The 22,342-nt window shown below is 34.8% G+C and overlaps 1 protein-coding gene across 2 annotated transcripts in view; it reads right to left on the reverse strand.

The window, feature by feature from the left end:
- FCHSD2 (FCH and double SH3 domains 2) overlaps positions 1-22,342 on the reverse strand; it is a 335,963-nt gene that overhangs the window by 249,105 nt on the left and 64,516 nt on the right. For both annotated transcript variants that reach the window (XM_074216801.1, XM_074216802.1), the window contains one exon: positions 16,493-16,538. In XM_074216801.1, the coding sequence (XP_074072902.1) occupies positions 16,493-16,538 (46 nt within the window). The remainder of the gene's footprint in view (positions 1-16,492; positions 16,539-22,342) is intronic.

The following is a 22,342-nucleotide window of genomic DNA, read 5'->3' on the forward strand; positions in this document are numbered from 1 at the left end:
GAGTACCTGAGTTCAAATCCAGCCTCAGATACTTAATAATTTCCTAGTTGTGTGACTTTGGGCAAAGTCACTTAACCCCACTGCCTAGTAAAAAAAAATACTTCTTTATAGTTGGAAACAGAAATGGGCTGTCTTAGGTCACTAGAAATCTTCAGAAATGTTACAGAGATGGCTCTTTTTCAGGGATCAGAAAGGGAACTCAAAGGCTATCTAATGGTGAAAAGCTATGATCCCCATGGCTAATATCCATTAATGCCTTTAACTACTTTTCATGCTGTGGTTATCCCTCTTCTAAATGGGAACTGGTGTCATCCTTTCTAAAGTCCTAAGAAGCACAGAACAAAGAGAGACTATTGCCTTTTTTTGAGAAAGAAATGATGCTTTCCATTGGCTGAAGATGAAGTTCAATTTTTAAGGACTTAGCACAGTGCTGGGTATATAGTAGGTACTTAATAAAAGTTTACTGATTGCCAATGTATATACAGATCAACTATTCTGACATGAATTTTCAGAGAATATCTAAATTGTTCTGTAGTTCCAAAATTTTCTGTAAATAATACTGTGTAAAATAAGTTTGAAAAACAATACATCAAATCAAAATAAATATCTTTTGTTTAGATTAGTTAAGATCAATCCCTGTCTCCCAATACACATGCCATATATTCACAGTGACGCTGAGGAATATAACTAGTATAGAAGAGATATGGTATATTTTTTGACTCTCACATCTTTTATTCTGCCAGAAGCCATTATTTTGACGATTCTGCTTTAATATTCTTTTTTTTTCTCTTTGGAAACAAATTGCTCATATTTCTTATTTTTCCTGCTATTGCAGAAAGAAGAGGCTTCCACCAGAACCAACTAACTCTTAGCAAGGACTTTTTATTAGAATACTTTGAGGTTAAGTCAACTCCCCCATTGCCCAGGCTATGGGACCTTTAGTCCCATATATAGATAATGTCTCATCTATAATTCCAAAGGACCTCACAAAGCTGTGAGGTTAAAGTGAGATGATGTCACCTATTAAAGCATCAACCAAATATGATACCTTGGTGTATTTTCTTGTACTTCCTAATTATTATTTAATAATTTTCTTTGTGATTCAAGACCAAATATTTACTATTTCCCCCCCAAAAAAATCTAGCTTGAATTAATCCTAAATAAGAACTGTAACTGGTGCCATATTGGTTTTTAGTGTATCTTGTTATTTTTTTCCTTTCACAAAGAGATATCATTTTAGGAATGTGGTCTGTTTTCAGAAACTCCTATATAGCACATATGCCTTTGGCAACTATTTTTAGGTAATTTCCAAGTCATCAAGTTTCTGTGGGTTATTTTTAGTCTTATTCTTAAATATGCATAACCTTATTTCTTCATACTTTATTTCTTATGATCTGTTCACTTATCCATATGTTACACCATGACAACATATCAAAGTTTATGAAGACATACAATAAAAAAAGAGAATGATAAATGGGGGAATTCAGTCATTCGATGAACTGATTGGGAATCTACTGCATACACAACCTATTAGAGGTACAACTAAGATGCTTACAATAAAGGTGAAAGTATTTTCCCCTTTTCATAAAAATTAATAGCACTAGCTAAACTAATTCAAACAAATATTTTTCAGATTAAATGCTACAAGTAAATATTCATACATATATGTATATGTATTTCATTCAACAAATGTTCACTAAATATATGTAAAGCAAAATAACACGGATAAAACGCAAAATTTTTAAAAACTAATATTAAAAATAATTTTACTTGCAATTTTGGAAAATAAAATATTATTTAAAAAAGAAAAATATATATATGCACACACATCATAAATATATAATATATTCAATCCAGAGAGGAGATATATAAAATAATAAATAACGAATATATTTTTTAAAATTCCATTAGAGTATGAGCACCTTGAGAACATTGTTTTTTACCTCTTTATGGATCCCCAGTGCTTAGAACAGTGCCTGGCATGGCAATATAGTAGGCATTTAATAAATGTTGACTAATTGAAATAATATCAGGTTTCTTGCTCTTAAGGAGTTCAGAATCTCACTGGCCTTGGAAACTGATAAATCAGGGTTCCAACTCCACCTTTAACACTGACTAACTGGTAATGGACATGTCACTTAGCTCCTTTGAGACATAGCTAAAATATAGTGGAAAATAAAGCCATAGTATACAGGTGGGATGTAACATATTACAAACAAGCCATTAAGAAGAAAAAGTATTTAACATGCTTTAACTATCTGTAAATGAAGTCATTAATAAAATATGGTTGGAAAAGAGTCAGGTCATGGGAGTGAAGAGTGACTGACAAGCAGCTGCTTAATTGCATGATTTCCCCAGAACAGCAAGGAAGACTCCCATAAAGCTGGTGAACCCCTAAGGCAAACTTATGGCAAGTTGCCTGCCATTTGCAAAGACCTGGATGGGTGGTGATCTGCATGGCTGGAGGCTACGCCCACAGTGACTATATCTCAGATTGACTGCAGTAGAACCACAGGGTTATTTTAAGAATAATGAAAATAAATGTAAAATACTTTATAAACTTATGTACTATGAAAAGTCAGTTATCACTATTATGACTCAAAAACAACTAAAATAGAAGAGTTAAAGATGAATTAAAATCCTATAAAGTTAGATATACACATCATTGTCACTAGGACTCTTGAAATGGATTTTGAAAACACATGTGAACTCTGATAATTCTCTTTTAAAACTTTTAGAGCCTTCAAATTACAAACAAGTTACCATATGTAAAGTACTTTGCAAATCTAAAAATGCGCTATAAATGCTTTATCTATCAATTCAGGTCCCATTCAATTCAACAAATGGAAATAAGATTTCAGTTTCTAAGATTAAAAAATTTTCTGAATTGTTTATTAGAATTTCTAAAAGACAAATTTTAACACTTAACCCAACCAGACTTAGAAAGGTAGTAATTTTTTGAAAACACTAATTGGAAAGAAAAGTAACATAAAAAGACTCAAATAATTTCAAATTCATGGTTTAACTCAAGAAACATTTATTTTCAAAAATAATGTGGGTTTTTTGGGGGGGATAGGGTTATAAATATACTTCTTAAGAAATCTTTTTTTTTTGAGCTAAGTATTTTCACGGAAAACAGCATCTGACAGTAAGTCTGTGTTTAAGAGGAAAAAAAGTTTCTTTTCGAAAATGCACCAAAACTACTAGAGTGGAGAAAGTCTTACACTTACGACTCCAAGTCTAACAGGAACTAGCTCTCTGAGTCTCAGTGTCCCCATCTGTAAAACGCAGGGATTGGTTAAGTAATCATTAAAGCAGTGGTTTCCAAGGTTTGATCACAAATCACAATTAAAAAAATAACTGAGCATATATCCCTCAATATTCTTATATTTTTGGCATGTCTGGAATAAACTGCCTCCTCCCTCTGTACCTGCTGAATTCTTACCTTTTTTTAAAACCCACCTCAATTGCCAATTTCTCCAGAAAATTTTCTGCATCCTTAATTAGTAACATTCCTCCCCATCCTATCTCATATAGCATTTTGTTTTACATTTAGAATAATAAATTCTGAACTCTCAAGTACAGTTAGCTTATTTTTTGAGTTAAAAGGAAATTTAAATAAATTTAAATTAAATCTCTACATTTCATAAAAGAGGTAACTAAGGCACAGAAAGTTTCAGTGACTTTCCTTTACCCTACAATGCCTCCAAATTCTTATTTTTTACCTGCTACATTAGCCACCAACTCTTAGATTCCAACCAAGAAAAACATCAATTTAGACTTTTCTAAAATATGTTGGCCATTTATTTCACTCTTTTATTTTACATATGAGGAAACTGAGGTCCAGAGAAATGCAAATGACGTGTCCAAGGTCACAAAGATATTAAGTGGCAGTCAGAATATAAACACAGGTTCTTACATTCCAAATCCAATATTTTTCCTCTAAAAGATATACCTGACCTCAGTATACAATACTGCATATACACTGTACTGAAGCTGTGGTATACAAGTCAGTTAAATCTTGGGTTGTTATTTGTCCTTTGTTCTTGAAGATGACCATGACATCTGGGAAGTGATGTCTTGACAAGCACATGAACTAGATTTAATTGAGGAGGGTTGTACAAAGTCACCAGCCTCACTTTCTCCTCCAGGGTCCAGTGGCCAGATATGAATCAGGACAACTGTAGATGATCCTAGTTGCAAGGAAGTCAGGGTTAAGTGACTTGCCTAGGATCACCCAGCTAGTAAGTGTCAAATGTCTGAGATTGTATTTTTTGGGTCCTTCTGACTCCAAGGGTGGATACAGTTCACCACCTAGCTATCCTAGCTTTGTCCAGGGACAAAGTATGCAGCAGTCTTAGTAATCAACTATCAGGAATAATATTATCTCTCTGATGCTCCAATGTAAAAATGGATATGGAAGTTGTAAACTACAAGATATCAAACAGAAGGAAAGCTCTTAGTGATATATAGCCTAAGTTCACCAAAATGAAGCCATTAAGTAGCCCAGTAGATAAGATACTAGACTTGAAGACCAGAAAACTTGAGTTCAAATTCCATCTCAATTACTAAGTTTTCTTAACCGATGCATGTAATTTAACCTTTCTCAACTTTATTTTTCTCTTTTGTAAAATGGATTCTGGAAAGGATACTTAATTGTAGTAACATATGTAAAGCATTTTGCAAACCTTAAAGTTAACTATGAGCTATCATAACAATACTATATAGAGATGCTCTCTTAGTTGTCAAAAGGGTCTCCCCACTCACTACCAAGGTGATAGAGCTGTTTAAATTCTGAGAGAAAGATCTCTTCACTGACCCTCCTTATCTCTAGAGTGGGGATTATTAACACAAATTATACTTCAGGCCAATAAAATCTTCCCTGCCTTTCATAGCTTCAAGGGAATTACAGACAATGACAGAGGAAGGTATCAAGGTAGGGGGAACAAGACAGTGAAAGTGAAATCAGTGTGTGTGTGTGTGTGTGTGTGTGTGTGTGTGTGTGTTATAAAAAGTAAAGATTTTATTATTAAAAAAGACTTGCAGAGCAATATTGGCTTGCTACATTCTGAGAACCATATTGCTAAGAATATGACAGAACTACTAATGATCCAGACTAACAACAGTAGAATTTTTCCCAATTTCACCTAAACCCTCCACACTTAAGCTTAATGAAAAGAAACTTTGTACCCAAAACATCTTTAGCTAAAGTATTACCATAAATGGCAAACCAAGATTCAAGAGAATATGTAACCATTTTATGAACCCAAAGGACAGTATTTCATTTTTGCTCTCATGTGTAAGCCAACATTCCTGCAGATTTAAGCAAACAAACCAAAGTATAGTGCATATTATAAGTGTATATTTGCAAATGTTTGAACATGGGCTATCAGTTAATACACATAAAAGTTCAGAAATCTTACTTTTGTACTAGAAAAATAGTCAAAATACCACTATGGCATTTAAAAAAAGAACATTATAAAAAAGTCACAAACTCTACCAACTCATTTCAAAGACTGACCTTTGGCAATGCATATTATTAACAAGATAGGGAATCAAAGTTATGAATCAAAATCAGAAAATGGCTACAATGTACTCCTTTTCAATTCAATATTTCATTACCTACAAACTTACTGACAAAGAATACAAACCACAGGTCAAAAAAAGAATCAAGATTTGTTTAAAAAAAAAGTCTTCTAGGGGCAGCTAGGTGGCGCAGTGGATACAGCACCGGCCCTGGAGTCAGGAGTACCTGAGTTCAAATCCGGCCTCAGACACTTAATAATTCCCTAGCCATGTGTGTGACCTTGGGCAAGCCACTTAACGCCATTGCCTTGCAAAAACTGAAGTCTTCTACCATTTATGCATAGCATAGTATCCTGACTTGTAAGCCAATGAGAAAGATGTAAACTAAAAACATGAGGCCTCTCTCTAGTCTATCTCCAAGAAAACACATTGTCTGGTGTTGGAATACTACTGTTCTGTAAGAAATCATAAGCAGGTAGACTTTAAAAAAGCCTGGAAAGTCTTGCATGAACTGAGGCAGAACCAGGAGAACATTGCATACATTAAACAGCAACATCGTGAGATAATCAACTACAAAAAATATCGAATTACAGTGATCAAGGACCATCCTGAGAGATCTGTTATGGAAAATGCCATCCACATCCTGGGGGGGCGGGGGGGGGGGAAGACCATGGAGTTTAAATGCAGAGTAAAGCATATTATGTTCACTTTTTTAAACTATGCTTTTTCTTTCTTTCTCATGACCCCCCCAGTTCTAATTCTTCTTTCATAACATGGCTAATATGGAAATAAAAAATGAATGTACATATACAACCTACATCAGATTTCTTGCTGCCATGGGAGGAGTAGAAACAAAAGGAGGGGGATAGAAAAATGTGGAACTCAAAATCTTGCAAAAAAATGAATGCTGAAAACTATCATTGCAAGTAATTGCAAAAAATAATTTTGTTTTAATTAAAGAAAAAGAAAACATACTCTCTGGTATATAAGTCATGGGAGCAGTACCATGTTACCTTTCTTGACTTTCCATATTCTTCCCTTCTACATGCAACCTTCCAGCCCAACAGAATAATTTTCTGGATTCTTTCCTGCTTCTATGCCTTCTTTTGCTTATACTATGCCTTATGTCTAGAAAAGTTTCCCTCTCCTGTTCCTTATGTCTGCTGAATTCCTACTAATCCTTTAAAAAAACAACTTAAATACACTACTTCCTCCAGAAAGCCTTTCTTGGTCTGCTTGGTCAAAACTAATCTTCATCCTAGGACTCATACAGTATCTTATCTGTACCCCTTTAAACATGCTAATCATGTAATAGTCTATCGTGAACTGTGGATTGAAATCTATGAGACTAAGGACCATGTTTAATATACATTTTGTTGATTTCCCCACCACCTAGCACAATGCTCAGCATACAGGTGATTAAATATTTTTTAAATGAATGAGTAAGTAAAAGAAATATTACCATGCCAGAAACCTTGCCCTGGAAAAATGGTTTTGGAAATTAAAAATTCATTTCCAAAAAAATGTCATTAAGTGCTATTTCTTTCTCTTTCTACATCATTCCAGGCCTTTCAAGTTGTGAGAATGAAGAGTTGGGAAAAGGAAAGCACAAGACTAGGAGTGAAATGGTTGGTGATTTCCTCTTTTTCTAAAAAATTCCATTTAATAACTGTTAAAAGGTTTGTGATAAGTTATCCATGAACAGAGAAAAGACCAGTCAATCTATTGTACATGTGTTGGAGCTCCTTTTTTCTCCCATTTTATTAAAAACTGTTAAGCAAAGAAAGGACAAATAATAAATCTTTATTGAACAAAAATCAATTTTTTCCTGTCTATAATTTTCATTACATAGATTTGTCATAAATGCAAGGAATAAACTGATGGAACGTCTGTGGGCTCTACTAATAAATATAATAATAAATAGTAATCATAAAAATCATAATAATCAAAATAACATAATAAACAGAAAGCAAAGAAGTCTTCTCTCCTAGCCAATTATTGAAAAACCCCCAGTGATGAATCTACAGGAAGACAAGAATACAACAGGATGGTTGGACAAGGATAAGTTTCCCTCAGGAAGGAATAACCTCATCAAACTGATTATTTATTTATGACAGTATCAGAGAAGTTTCCCAGAAATGTCATTATTACCCAATGCTGGATGGTAACCTAAAAGAAGCTATTCAGTGTACAAATGTGTCAGAAGTGTCAGAAATATCTTTATTTCACTCTCACCCTTTCCATTCTGAATCTCTTCCCCAAGATCATTTTTCATTTCTTTGTCTCACTAGGAATCTCTGTCACTAGGATTCAGACTGGCAAGGACAATAGCTCTTGCTAGATTACACATTATTTTGAATTTTTTTTTACATGAATGCAAGTTTCTAGTGGAATATTATAATCAAGACCTAAATGAAGTAGCATTTTGTAAAAAAGCTCCCTATCCTACTAGAATTCACCAAGAAAACAAGAGTTCCCTAAATGTAATAAAATAAAAGTAAACCTAAATTTTTAAATTCTAGAATAAAAAAAGGGTGAATAAGGAATGCATTAGTACAGTATGTTTACAAAGTGATTTCCTCCAGGAATAAAAATAGTAGAAAAATCACTTCTCTGCACTGGCATAATACCACAAGTGGTGTAATACCACAGGCTATTTGCCAGTGGGCCCACGTCTGTTCCCTCTATGCTTGTCCGGAGGCAGGGAGCCGCCCTAAGTCTACAGTCTTTTCCTGCTCTTTCAACAGCCACAGTAACCTTTTGTATCCTTCTTTCACTGGTCACATTCTGCCAAGGCTTCAGGGAATGAATTCCTAGACAGGACTTGCTTGTAGCATTTTCTATTCAAGCACCCCAAATGATGTTACTGCCGCCCCAGTGGTTAACTACCTGCTGAGTCAGTAGATAGCATTGATTTTTATCCTGACAGTTGTTCATTATACTCAATGTTATAAGCCTTCTCTCGTTTTTTAAAAGATATATTAATTTTGTTTGAATGAAACAATTAACAATGAGAGATACCCCTGGAAATTTTGTAAAAGCAGGTTTCATAATCAACTAAGAATTGTAGGATTTTTAGTTAGAGATCATAGCATATAATTATTCATTTTTAATTGAGGAAATTTAAGTTTCAGCGATCTAAACTGATTTAAAATCAATATTGAGGGGAAGCTAGGTGGCGCAGTGGATAGAGCACTGGCCCTGGAGTCAGGAGGACCTGAGTTCAAATTTGACCTCAGACACTTAATAATTATACAGCTGTGTGACCTTTGCCTTGCCAAAAAAAAAAATCCAAGCAGAAAAAAATTAATAAAATAAAATCAATATTGAAAAGAACTTCAGAGATCATCTAATCCAACCTCCTCATTTTACTGATGGTAAACTGTGGGCTCAAGATGATGTAACTAACTCACAATATAGTTAGTAGCAAAAAAAAAGCTGAACTCAAATCTAGCATCTTAATACTAAAAAAAAAACTTTTTTAAATAAATCTATCATATTGATAAATTTCCTGTTCTCTATCATAATTATGATACTGACTGTGAAACAGATAGATAGATTATAGATAGACAGATAGATAGATAGATAGACAGACAGGCAGGCAGATAGACAGATAATGAAGTAATATTACAGGTACCCTGAAAAGCTCAGTGCTTCACATTCTCATCTAGTATAAATAATTCTCTACCAGGTTGTGTCTTCTTTTACTTCAGAATTCCCTGAAAAGAGCATAATGTTCTTATCCTTAGAAATTTTGCCATGAATGAGTTGGAGTCACTGTATTTCCCACTGTCAACATAAAATCAATTCTCTGGTTGGCACTTATACATTTGAACTGGTCATCTTGTCATCAAGCTGCTCTCTCACTTTCTCAATTAACTCCTCACATTCTGCAGTCAATTGATTGGCATGATGCACTATATTCCAAGATCTCCATAAAAAGAAATTAATTTTTAACTCTGTATAAATTGTATATGGGAGTTTTGGGTGATTTATTAAAGGATTTCCAAGGACAGAGAAAGCATAGACAATGAAGAGCTCATTTAATCCTACCACTTGACACTCAACACTCTTTTTTATTTAATTCAATTCAATGAATATTTATAAAATAATAGCTATGTGTATGGCATAAGCTAAGCCTTAGGAATACAAAGTTTAAGCAAGAGTCTGTACCCTCAAGAAACCTAAAATTCAATGGAGGAAACATAAGATCACAATCATACATGACAATTTTTTCAACTATTCCCCAAATGAGAGTATGCCCTCAATTTCCAATTATTTGCCACCAAAAAAAGAGGCAAAAATAAATACTTTTTGTTACAAATAAGCCCTTTTCCTTTTTTTGATCTTTTTGGAATGCAGACCTAATAGTGCTATTGCTAGATCAAAAGGTCTGCACAGTTTTATTGCCCTTTGGGCAGAGTTCCAAACTGCTCTCCAGAGTGGTTATCAAACCAATTCACAATCCACCAACAATATATCAGTCAGAATATTTCTGCTTGAAAAGTGTAACCTCATAATATGTGAGGGGCTAATTCTGGAGTGTTCTATAGAATATAGTCTATGGCTTTATCCTTGAATATTAAAAAAAACTATCTAAAGATCTCCTCTATAAATTTCTCTATATTATCCCTTCCCTTTTGGGGCAGGGGTCAGGAAAGGGGGGTGGCTGGGATTGTGTAGGGATAAGACACTTGTATAATCAATGTACTACATTGTATTTATATTGAATTACTAAATTCACAGAGAGGTAGCTAGGAAGCTCTGGGATTAAACCTTGTCTCTTATAATATACTGGTTTTGTGACCCTAAGCAAGGATGATGATGATGATGAAGAAGAAGAAAAACAACAAGCATTTATATAACTCTAATCATGTGCCAGGAACTGTGCTAAGTGATTTACAATTATTATCTTATTTGTTCCTCACAACAACCATGGGAGATGTCCCCATTTTAAAGGTAAGGAACTGAGGTAACAGAAGTTAAGTTACCCAGACTAGTAGATGCCTGGGACTGAATTTGAACTCAGGTCTTCCTGACTCCAAGCCCCAGAACTTTATCTCAGGGCTCAAGACAATTCTCTAAAACTCTAAGTTGCAGAGAAGGAGATGACTAAAATTGGCATGGGAAGTTTTCTTATCTGGGAATTCCCTCCACCAGTTAATTTATAAAGCAAAATTCAATTCCTGTTAACATGAACATAGTTGACAAAGAAATCATATGCAGTTGAAGATGCAGAAATAAATAGATAATTTTTAAAATGTTTTTTTTTGGTTTGACCAATTAGGTGTTTAAAAATGCAGAACCAAATCTTTCAAAAACTGGATGCCTTTTACAAATGTTCAAATGTGTGAAAAAGGGATTTAACTTAAGGGTGAAGTATATGTCAAAAGATGGGAGTTTTATTAACAGGAATAAATGTTGTTTAAAGTAAAATTGTTTTTAAAACTAAAGTTGCTATTGATACTTGTCCACTGAAAAAGGGCCTTGGAAGGGCATGATGATACAAGACAGTCAGGTGAAATAATGTAATATGTGATCTAAAATAAGGGGTAATGTAAGAGAGCAATAAATATGATGTTCCTCATGTAATCTTCATGTATTACAGTCACATTAAATTGACTGAAATCACACAAGAATGAACTGGCACCCCTGAGATAATAAAAAAGGAGAGGGAGAATGTGAGTCTGTTGGATAGCTCCTCTGAGGAGGCTGTAGAAAAAGGCAGAAAAGAATTATATGTAATGAGAAAGTAGGGAGAGAGTACTATCAATAAGGTCACTTAAGTAGCTAAAGTCACTCAGCCTCATCCAGAAGTTGAAACCCTCTGAACTAGAACAGAAATACAAAGACTCTCCGGCTACACAGAAAGTCCAAAAAAACAGGAAGAGAAGCAGACTGCTTTTTTTGTTTTCAGTGATACAGGAGTGAGTTTGACCAAGAAAATATAAAATAAAGATGTTGATAAAAATGACATTTGATTCAGTACACAGAGAATGAGGAAAACATATTCTAAATCATTTTCCTTCGAAGAAACTTCTTTGCACAGCTCTAGTAGAAGTGGTAGAAATGTTATTCAAATGCTGTGAAGGTGTCCCTATGAAAGAAAGCAGAATGGTCTAGTGGAAAGAACAATTAAAGGTCAGGAGATATGCTCTCACCACTGCCTGTAAGGAGACACTTTAGTTCTCTGGCCTTAAGTTCCTACATTTATATTAGGGTTTGTAAAAGCTGGACTCTTAAGGGAATTTGGTGTCCTACAGTATGTGAAGAAAAACTCTATTAAGAAAACTTCAGCTGCTTCTGATGAAAGACTAGGAAAGATTATGGAATTTAGAAGATGACAGGATCTTCAAGATCGTCTAGTCCAAGGGATGACCATTTGTTTACATGTAACAATATGAGCACGATACTGGAAGTAGTGACCATAATCACTCACTTGTCACTTTGTCCCTATTTTCTCTTTCTCTGAATTAATGGTCAGGCTTCTTTACAACCTTTTATTTTTTATTAAATACCTTAATTTCTTCCTCCAAGAATTCCTAATTAGGATAAGAGTTCTTACCCTTATCTTTAATATTTACATCATAATAGATTCTCTTAGAATATGAGAACTCAGACTGTTAGAAAGTAAACTATTAGAACAGCTCATCCCTGGCCCTCTGATTATCTAACTAAATGGCCCTATGTGACCCTTGAAAACATTAAGATTGTGAAGGGATATTTACATCTATTCCCCTTTTAGAATATAAGCACATTATGATTGTATAGCCTTTTCCAATGGCTCAAACAGATTTATTCATCTTTTCAAGTTTCTCTTGATTCTTCTCTCTGCATTTCAAAGTTTGCAACAAATTTTTGTCTTTCATCAGAAATATTTGAAAATCCAATATTCCACCAACATTCTATTTTTCCCTACTAAGATTATATGCAGGCTTGCAAGGTAAATTATTCTAGGTAACAAACTTTATCATCTTCCTTTTGTAAAACCATTCCCAAATTTTCTTGTCCTTTATAGGAGCATCTGCTGCATCTGGTGTCATCCTGCCTAGAGTTCTTGTGCATATGAATCCTTCTTTTTGATGACTAGCACTATTCTTTTCTGTCACTTAGAATCTCTAAATATTGACTAAGATATTCCTGAGCACTTTCATTTTAGTCACCTAGTATTTAATAAGTGCCTACTACTTTCCAGGACTGTGCTAAATGCTGGAGTTACAAAGAAGTCAACAAGTAGTTGGTGGATTCTATTTTCACTGGGCCATATGGTCAATCATATTACAATATGTAGGGGTTTTTTTCTGGTCATAATTTTAAAGGAGTCTCAGGATTCTTAAATAATTTCTTCTTGACCAATTCTTTGGGTCAGTTTTTTTGACAGTAGATATCTGAAAGTCTTCTATTTTTTCCCCATTTTTTAATTTTGACTTAATTTTTTCTTATTTTGTATAATCATTGATTTCTATTTCTTTATTCTAATTTTCAGAGTTCATTATTTGGATAAATTTCTACCTTCTCTTGTAAGATATTTTCCCTCCCTTCAGTTCTTTCTTCCAGAACTCTTTTTTTACTTATAACTTTTCTTTTCTCTTTTTCCATTTCTTTCTGTTACTTTTGTAATGTTTTATGATTAGCCTAACTAAAGTTGGGGTTGTAATTTTTTTGGAGTTATTCTCTTCACCTCAGTTTTGTCTTGTAGGTATCTCTAGATCCATGTTGTTTCTTCAGATTTGGCACCCTATTTATTCATAGCTCTAGTTTTAGTTTATGATTTGATTAGTTTTGCCTCTGGATGGGCTGCACTCTTGGATGGGCTGATGGAGCTTTGTTTAATCCTGACCTCATGCTCACAATCTCATAGTATGATCAGAGATTTAGAGACGGAAGAGACATTAGAGATATGTTAGAGACCACTGGGTCCAAACTTCTCATTTTTCAATGAGAAAAGAGTAAGATAAGAAACCAAAGAAGAGTGCTATGGTGTCTTGCCCAGTGTTACACATCTAGTTAAAGTCTGGGTTGGTATTTGAAATTAGACATTCCCAATCCTCACCCTCCACCCCCAACCCTATCCATTATACCATGCTGGGTTTCTGTATTCAAAGAAGCAACAGATTTCAACCTTCTAGCAACCTTCAACCTTCTAGCAACCTTCTAGCAACAGAGGGGTTTACAATAGTTGGAAGGCTTTCAGTTTCCAGCCCTGTGTCCTTTACTACAATTTATTATCTGAGGAATAAAGTTTCCCTGCCCCTGGGTTCAGAGACCTTAGACTTTAGTTTCTCCCAGTGCATTGCTGGTCCATCCTGACACATTGCTGACTTACTTACCTATGCTCTTTCTGCCTTTATTAGTATCCTTAGCTGTCTTTTTGTACAAGCCCAAACTAGACAGGACTTAAGTTTACTTAGTTTTGAGATTTCTTGATCATTATTCAGTCTAATGTGATTTTTAGCTCTTGGCTGGAGTACACATATGGGAGCTAATTCCTTCTTTGACTCTTCATGCCACCATCTAGGTTCACCACATCCTTGCCTAAAGAGTAGGTGCTCTCATGGCAGAGTTTATAAAGGGTTGCCTCCATACCATTAAGAGGAATTTGAGTAATAAAGAAGAATTTCAGTAAGTTAAGACATTTTAGCATATGTCTTCATCTTGAGGATTCAACTATTATTATTCTCAGTTTTAACACATATCTCTTTATACTTTCTACCTTCACTTTGCTATCAAGGCTGCTATCAATTCTGCACTGTCAAAAGCCCAATCCCCATATTCCATTTCTTCTTAGTTTAGGCCTTCAGTAGGTCAAAGGTTAAAAACCCAGATAACCAAGGCTGTTAAGAACTGTGTGCGAAGTAAAAATATATGGCTCTGATTAAGGACTTAAGGAGTTTTCCTAAGAACTAAGGGGACATATAGAGTGGTAAGACATTGTGACAACTATTTTGGAGGTCTTCTTTCCTCACTTCACTTTCAGGTTAAGGGCTGTGTTGTAGGCATTTGAGATGACAAAAATTCTGACCTCTTGTTATTTGTTCAAGGAGTAAAAAAAAAAAATCTCTGTACAGCCTTTAGTACATAGTGTACACTTGGTCCCCTTTTTTCCATTTCCAGATCTAGGAATAAACTCACTGAGAACCTAAATAGTCCTATCTTAGATCTGAACCTACATCTTATTTCAAAGACTTAAACAAAAATAGCATCAACCTTTTTTTCTTTCAGATCATAGATGGTTGCCATTTCTCTTTAGATATCTTATCTTTTAAATTACATGCTACTTCCTATTTATTAATAAATCTTTAAAGGTTTCCTCCCATTCCTCTTCATTTCCCCAATCTTGAACCCTGTCTATCTTCCTCTTTCTACTCGTCTCGGGTGTGATGATCAGTATGATATATATTTTAAATCTTCTAGGTTTGGGGTTCTATCTAAAAAAGGGGGAATGATAGCAAAAGAGAAAAGAAGGAGTCCCTTCTAGATGTGTTGGGTACTTACAGAGATACTGCCAAAGCAGTATGGTATAGAAGAAAGGGTTATATTTGGAAGCTAATGACTTGGGTTCAAATCCCAACTCTACTGATTACAAAAAATGTGGCTTTTAAAGTAATTTAATCTTTCTGGTCTTCACTTACTCAGTTAGCTCCTCTGTAAAATAAAGGAAATGAACTAGTTAATTTCTAAGGTCTTTTCCAGATTTAAAATCTATGAATCTGATAAATAGGACTAGTCCTGGGGTTCCAGTGTGAATGCTGTCCCATCTCTCTTCCCACCCCTTTGTAAACAGGATCATTTCTTTAACTTCTTGTATCTCATAAAATTCATATTGTCAAAAGTTTCTGGTATTTCAGAATCCTTAACACTGCAAATTTATTCCTATTTTCTTAATCTGCCCCGAGGGAAAAACTATCAGGTACTCTTCTCTTCCCATATACTAAGCTACCTTAAACATGAATAGTAATAGTGTTGAGACTACTAGGTCCCAACCTTGTTTTTGCTCTATATGTTAAAAACATCTAACTCCCTTACTAAGCAGTATAAAAAAAACTAAAGTTTAAAGACAGTCTATAAATTAAAAACATGCGCGCGCACACACACACACACACACACACACACACACACACACACACAAACACACACTCCTCTTCTATTTTCTGTTTTCTATGAAATATTGTCAAATAGAGGGACTGTCACAAAAAGCTGGGAAATCAAATGAGTCTCAATTCACTAAATGAGTTATTTATGACTGGGTTTAGTTAATCAAGCGTCAAAATAAGTTTAAGCTTGGGATTTTAAAATTTAATGCTTCTATAGAGAAAATTCTCTCTAATGTACAAATCTAAACCTTCCAGACTCCAACAAGCTATTCCTCTGCTAAGATGTATACTTATTAACTCTATACACCTATGATAAGAATATCAGTACTATATTAGCACAGATAGTACTTAATTATTTAGGTTTAACCAAGGCTATAATTTTAAAGAAAGAAAATTCTTGTGTTCTAATAGAAATCTCTCACTCACCTTTTTATAACTACTAAGATGCAGTTATAAATTCTATAACTTATAGAGCAAGAAACTCAATAAATATTGCAGAATATAATATATTTAACTTAATTCCTCTTTTTTACAAAGACCAGTCTCATAAGAATAGAGGAAGGGGAGGGGATGGGAACCTTCTAGAAGTCAAAGATTCTAGCATTTATAGAAATTGCTGATAACAACAATAAAGAGTTATTAATCACAGAACTATTATCACATATAATAATAAATGATGACTTTTCCCAGAAAGTAATTTCTGATAAGGAAATAATTCAATTCCTCATAAGAATTCTCAAAAACAGAAGGTAGAAAGGAGGCAAGGTTTCCAAGGGATGGAGATCAGCCTCTGGCAACTCTGATTTTTTCAGCCAGTAATTTTTAAATACCTTAAATGAGACTGTGCTAAGAAATTTTGCCCCAGAGCTTACCTGTGCATATTCTCTCTCAATTGCAGCCTTCTTCTGACTGAATGTCCTGAAAAAGAAAAATATTCGTTATAAAAAAAACACTCAGTAAGTAAAAAAACTCAGAGGAAAAAACAACTCTCAAACATTCCCCATAATTGGCCAAGGAGAAAAGGAAAAATTACAGAAAAGAATTTCATAATGTTATGATAAATTTCTCAATAATCAACATATATCAGTACTAAAACTATTTCCTCTAATGATTTACCTGAATAATTCAACTCAAATGATAGTATAATTCAGTACTACGATTCCAGGCCAAAATAGATATTTACATGTCAAAATGAATATTTTGGGGTGGCAGGTGGTTCCCCCCAAAATAGAAAATGAATAGTTGTAGACAAATCAAAGAATACTCAAAGTATCTTATTTTTCACTTTCATTTGCTTTAACAATTCATTTGGTTTTACCAATATTAACACTATTTTGCCACTGGAAAAACTGAGTACTTTTATCTCACTGAAATCTTTTATATGTAACCACATTATAAAGTAGAGATTCTAATTCTGGGGTCCATGGACCCTAGAGTCTATAAATAGATTTCAGAGAGTCCAGGAACTTGGACAAGAAAAAAAATGACACTGCTATTTTTACCAGCCTCTCAATGAGAATTAGCTTCAATTATTTAAAACAATTACTCTGAGAAGGGATTCACAGGCTTTACCAGACTGACTGCCAAAGGAGTCCATGGCACAAAAATGTTCCTAAGTCCTGCCAGAGTGAACATCTGTTTCTAATACTGTACTAGAAATAATGAGGAGTAAAACTACAGAGAAAACTTTGAAGACTAATTATTACTTAGGAGTATTTAAGGTGACTTATATACAGTTAAATTTCTATATAACAAATTTCATTATACTCAGGTTGAACAAAAAAGATTCTCTCATATTTCTCTGAACAAGATCACAAAAACAAATTGTTATAATCCTTTCAAACAGCAGTCATCCTGTACTTCTGTATTTTGAAAAGATTCATGATTTCATGAACAATTTTAGTAGACAATGTGCATTAGTATTACCAAAAATTAATAACTGAATCATGAACAAGTATACAACCTTCACTATAATGTATTTAACTAGTCTCAAAATAGATGTCACACAGGAATCTCAACCTAAACATATATAAAAAAGAACTCATTATTGTTTCACCCAACAACATCCTCTTCCCAACTTTCCTATTATGGTCAAGGGCGTTACAAGCTCTCCCAATCTCCCAAGTCAAGCAGGCTTGCAATCTCAGTTTCATCCTCACTAAATTCACCCTACCTAACTAATCTGTAGTCTAATCTTGTTTCTGCTGTCATGACTTCTCCCAGACTGATGCCCTTCTCTCTACTCAGTCACGTCCTAGTATGGGCCCTCACAACCACACTATTAAAAAAAGACTTGTGGTTGGTCTCCTTGTCTCAAGTCCTTTCCCACTCCAATTCATTCTTCATTCAGCTACCAAAGTGATTTTCCCAAAGTATAGGTCTGACCATGTCAACACTCCCTCACTCATAATAAATTCCAGTAGACACCTATTACCCCTAATATCAGATATAAAATTCTGCTGGGCACTTAAAGCCCTTTATCACGTAGCCCATTTCTATCTTTTCCATCTTTTTTACACTTTGCTCCCCATACCTCGTTTACAATTCAGCTACACTGGTCTAATTACAGCTTCTCACACTGGATAATCCATTTTTACCAGCTGTCTCTCATGCCTGAATGCTCTCCCTCCTTATACCAGACTCCTAGCTGCCTCAGCCTCTCTTAATTCTTGGTTCAAATGTCATTTTCTGCAAGAGGCCTTGCCTGGGTGGTCCATTCCACACCATCTCCCTCTCCACTGCTAGTGACTTCTCTCTTGTTGATCTTCCATTTATATATATTATATATGTAATATATCTTAGATGTACATAGTTATTTACATGTTTGGATGTGAGCTCCTTGGGGGCAGGGACTGGGTTTTTCTATTTCTTGTATCCCTAGTCTTTAGCACAATGCCAGACACAGAGTAAGCACCTAATGTATACTTGTTAATTGACTATCAGTCAGTCTGTCTGTGCCCTGGAGGCCTCTGTACCTAAATAGAACCTGCTATCATTTGCATTCATACAGCATAGCCTTTAAGAATCCTAGGTCCCTTTCAAGTCACAACATGACATCAGATTAAGATTCACTGTAATTCAAAGAAATTTAATTATTCCTGTTTCCTGCCTCCATGGTTCCTCCCTCTTCAAGTTGAGTTGAGATAAAAAACATTACAGAGGTTCTCAGATAATACTATTTCACAAATTTCAAAACCAACACATGGGGGGGAAAGACATTCAATGTATACTAGGATGCAAAGCTAACATAAATTAGCTGACAGTTTCAACCATTTAAAAAAACTACCTGGTAGCATCCTGCATAATTTTAGAAAATAGGTATATAGACTCACAGCAGTAAGAAACTGTAGAGATCATCTAGTCCAACTTCTTTATTGTACAGGAGTGTAGGTGGGCTTTCCAAAAATCTGGTATATTAGACACCATATCTTTATGGTCATATAATTGGCTGAAAGGTGTAAAGAAACTAAACTTTCATTAGGCTTGATGGGTGACTTTTTTTTAAAGTAATTGATTCAATAAAGCAAAACATCAGCTTAAAGGTTCCCTTCTAACAGGGTAGCTTTCATGTATGTGTCAAGAATACTTGAAAAATGCAACAACAGAGATATAACCTTGTTTCAGAAAATTCTAGTTATTAATATCAGTGAGGAATAAAACAGGCTTGTTAAGGGTATTTGCTTCTATCACAGAGGGTGTCTAGAACAAAGTACAAGTCAAAGAGGGATTCCCTGCATAGTGAGGTGCTCCAGATATTCCTGTTTGTGGATAATATTGTTCTAAATGTATCAAGTGTTGGACCACTGCAGAGTCCCTTCAATGTGATCCATAAATTCATAAATCACTGTAAGAGCCTACTCTATCCACACAAGAAAAAAAAAATCAAATCATCTCTTTGCAGAATGGATTGATTACCTAGAGAGCTTATCCATGTCCATCAGTACATATATCTCAAACACTGTAACTGGATAATGAGTTAGATTCATAAATGATTAGAAAGAAATGTGGGAGCGGCTAGGTGGTGCAGTGGAGAGAGCACCTGAGTTCAAATCCAGCCTCAGACACTTAATAATTACCTAGCTGTGTGGCCTTGGGCAAGCCACTTAACCCCATTGCCTTGCAAAAACCTAAAAAAAAAAAAAAGCTTTCTCTACCAGAGAAATACATGTATCAAGAGAAAATCAAAAAGATATGACTCTACAAAAGGCTCAACTATATATTTAACTTTATTCAACGATTAGCTAAATAATGACATAAAATAAGGTAATGACAGCGATGCTGATGATAATGTCTGTCCTTTGTTTTCAAAGAAGACTATGACATCAGGGAGAGGATGCCATGACAAGCAAGTGAACTGGATTTGAGGGTATTCTGTGCTAAGTCAGCAACCTCATTTTCTTCTCCAGACCCATCTGGATCCAGTGGCCAGAGGAGTCAGAACGACTGCAGATGACACTAGAGATGGTTAAAATGACTTGCCAAGGTCATACAACTAGGAAGTATCAAGTATCAAAAGTCCAGATTTGCACTCAGGTCCTCCTGCCTTCCAAGTTGGTGCTCTATACACTGTATCACCCAGTTGTCCTATGAAGCAAGTATTATTTAAATATTTATATATTTAAGAAATGCATTGGGGTGGCTAGGTGGTGCAGTGGATAGAGCAGTGGCCTTGCAGTCAGGAGTACCTGAGTTCAAATCCTGCCTCAGACACTTAATTACCTAGCTGTGTGGCCTTGGGCAAGCCACTTAACCCCATTGCCTTGCAAAAACTAAAAAAAAATGCATTTACTGATATCATAAAAATATCATTTATTAAAATTAAAAAAGAAGTTTTCCCACTGATGTTAAGGATCTTTGTTTCTAATTCACCAATGACAATATTCTAATTGTGAAGAGCATGACAGAATTAGAATCACATATTCTTCATTGGTCATTCACTCCTCCCAAATCTATTCTTTATCCTCATCATGACCTTTATTTATTAATCTGTCCATCCAAATCTCTTCTCTCAGGGCATCCCTGCTCTGTTCTTACTTTCCTTCATTCTTAGTCTTGGAAGCAGTACAACTATGCACTACCATTCTTCATGTTCTAAGTAAATAAATCAATATTTTTGGCTCTTACTATGCCAGGAACTTCACCAAGTACTGAGAAGACTAGGAAAAGGGGGGGGGGGGGGCAAAAACACTATGAACATCTTCAAAGACCTCTCAGTCTAATGGAGAAGACAACATTCAAATAACTATTCGGTTACTAGATGAGTAACAAGATAAATTGGAGGCAATTTCAGAGGGAAGGTATTGGTAATGAATGGGGCTAGAAAAAAAGTCTAGTTTTTAGATAAAGTTTTCATCTCAAATATATGGAGAACTTTATATGAATCATTTCCCTAATGATAAATGGCCAAAGGATATGAAAAGGCAATTTTTTTAGCTGAAGAAATCAAGGCTACATATAGTTATATGAAAAAAATTATCTAAATCACTATTGATTAAACAAATGCACACTTGAGCTATCTCACCTATCAGATTCACTAAAACGATAATGGGGGAAATGACAAATATTGCTGATGTGGGAAAATTGGGACACTAATACACTGTTAGTGGAACTGTGAACCGATTGATCCAACCATTTTGTAGAGCAATTTGGAACTATGCCCAAAGAGTAATGAAAACCCTTTGACCCAGCAATATTACTATTGGGTCTGTTTCCCAAGGTGATCAAGGAAAAATAAAAAGAATATGTATTCTAAATACAAGAGTTCTCTTCATGATGGCAAAGAATTAGAAATTGAGAGGATGCCTATTAACTGGGGTATGGCTAAATGAGTTGTGGTATATGATTGTGAAAGAATACTATTGTGCTGTAAGAAATAAGCAGATTAATTTTAGAAAAACACAGAAAGACTAATATGAAATAATGAAGAACAAAATGTGCAGAGAATGTTGCATACAGTGGCAGCAAAACTGTTCAAAGAATAACTGTAAACTACTAAGCTATTTTGAGTATTATAAATATTCAAATCAACTACAAAGGGCCTATAAAGGAAGTTGATATCTGCCTCCAGAAAAAGAACTGATAAATAGAACTAAGCATAATTTAGTTTTATATGTGTGTATGTGTTTCTCAAATAGTGGCTTACTCTAGTGTGGGGTAGAGAGGGAGGGAGGGAAGAAGGAAGATAGTTTGGAACTAAAAAATTAATTTTAAAAACAGCATTTCCACCCTCAAGGAGTTCTCATTCTAATGATGAAGAAAACAGGAAAATAACTATTCAACTACAAGATGAATACAGGGTAAATTGGAAGCAATTTCAAAGAGAAGAAAGCATTAGCCCTGAGTCAGTCTAGGAAGGGCCTCCACTGTTCCTTCATATTCTGTTAATCTTCAACCTGGGGTTTCCCCCACCATCTACCTTCTCTATTCCTAATCCCAAAATACTATAAACTGTAATACTGCCAGGGAAGCTAGAGGATGGAGCACTAGCACAGGAGTCAGGAGGACCTAAATTCATTACCTAGCTGTGTGATCTTGGACAAGTCACTTAGCCCCATTGCCTTGCAAAAAAACAAAACAAAACAAACACCAAAAAACCCCCCAAACATCAACATAACACTGCCAATCAAACACTAAGAATTCATACTATCTAATCTCAAATGGGCCCTTACTGCTAAATTAACATTATTTTTATCCCTTCTTTAAGATCTCAAAATCATTGTATT

The sequence above is a fragment of the Macrotis lagotis genome, chromosome 1 (assembly GCF_037893015.1).
Source record: "Macrotis lagotis isolate mMagLag1 chromosome 1, bilby.v1.9.chrom.fasta, whole genome shotgun sequence".
Classification (NCBI taxonomy): Eukaryota; Metazoa; Chordata; class Mammalia; order Peramelemorphia; family Peramelidae; genus Macrotis; species Macrotis lagotis.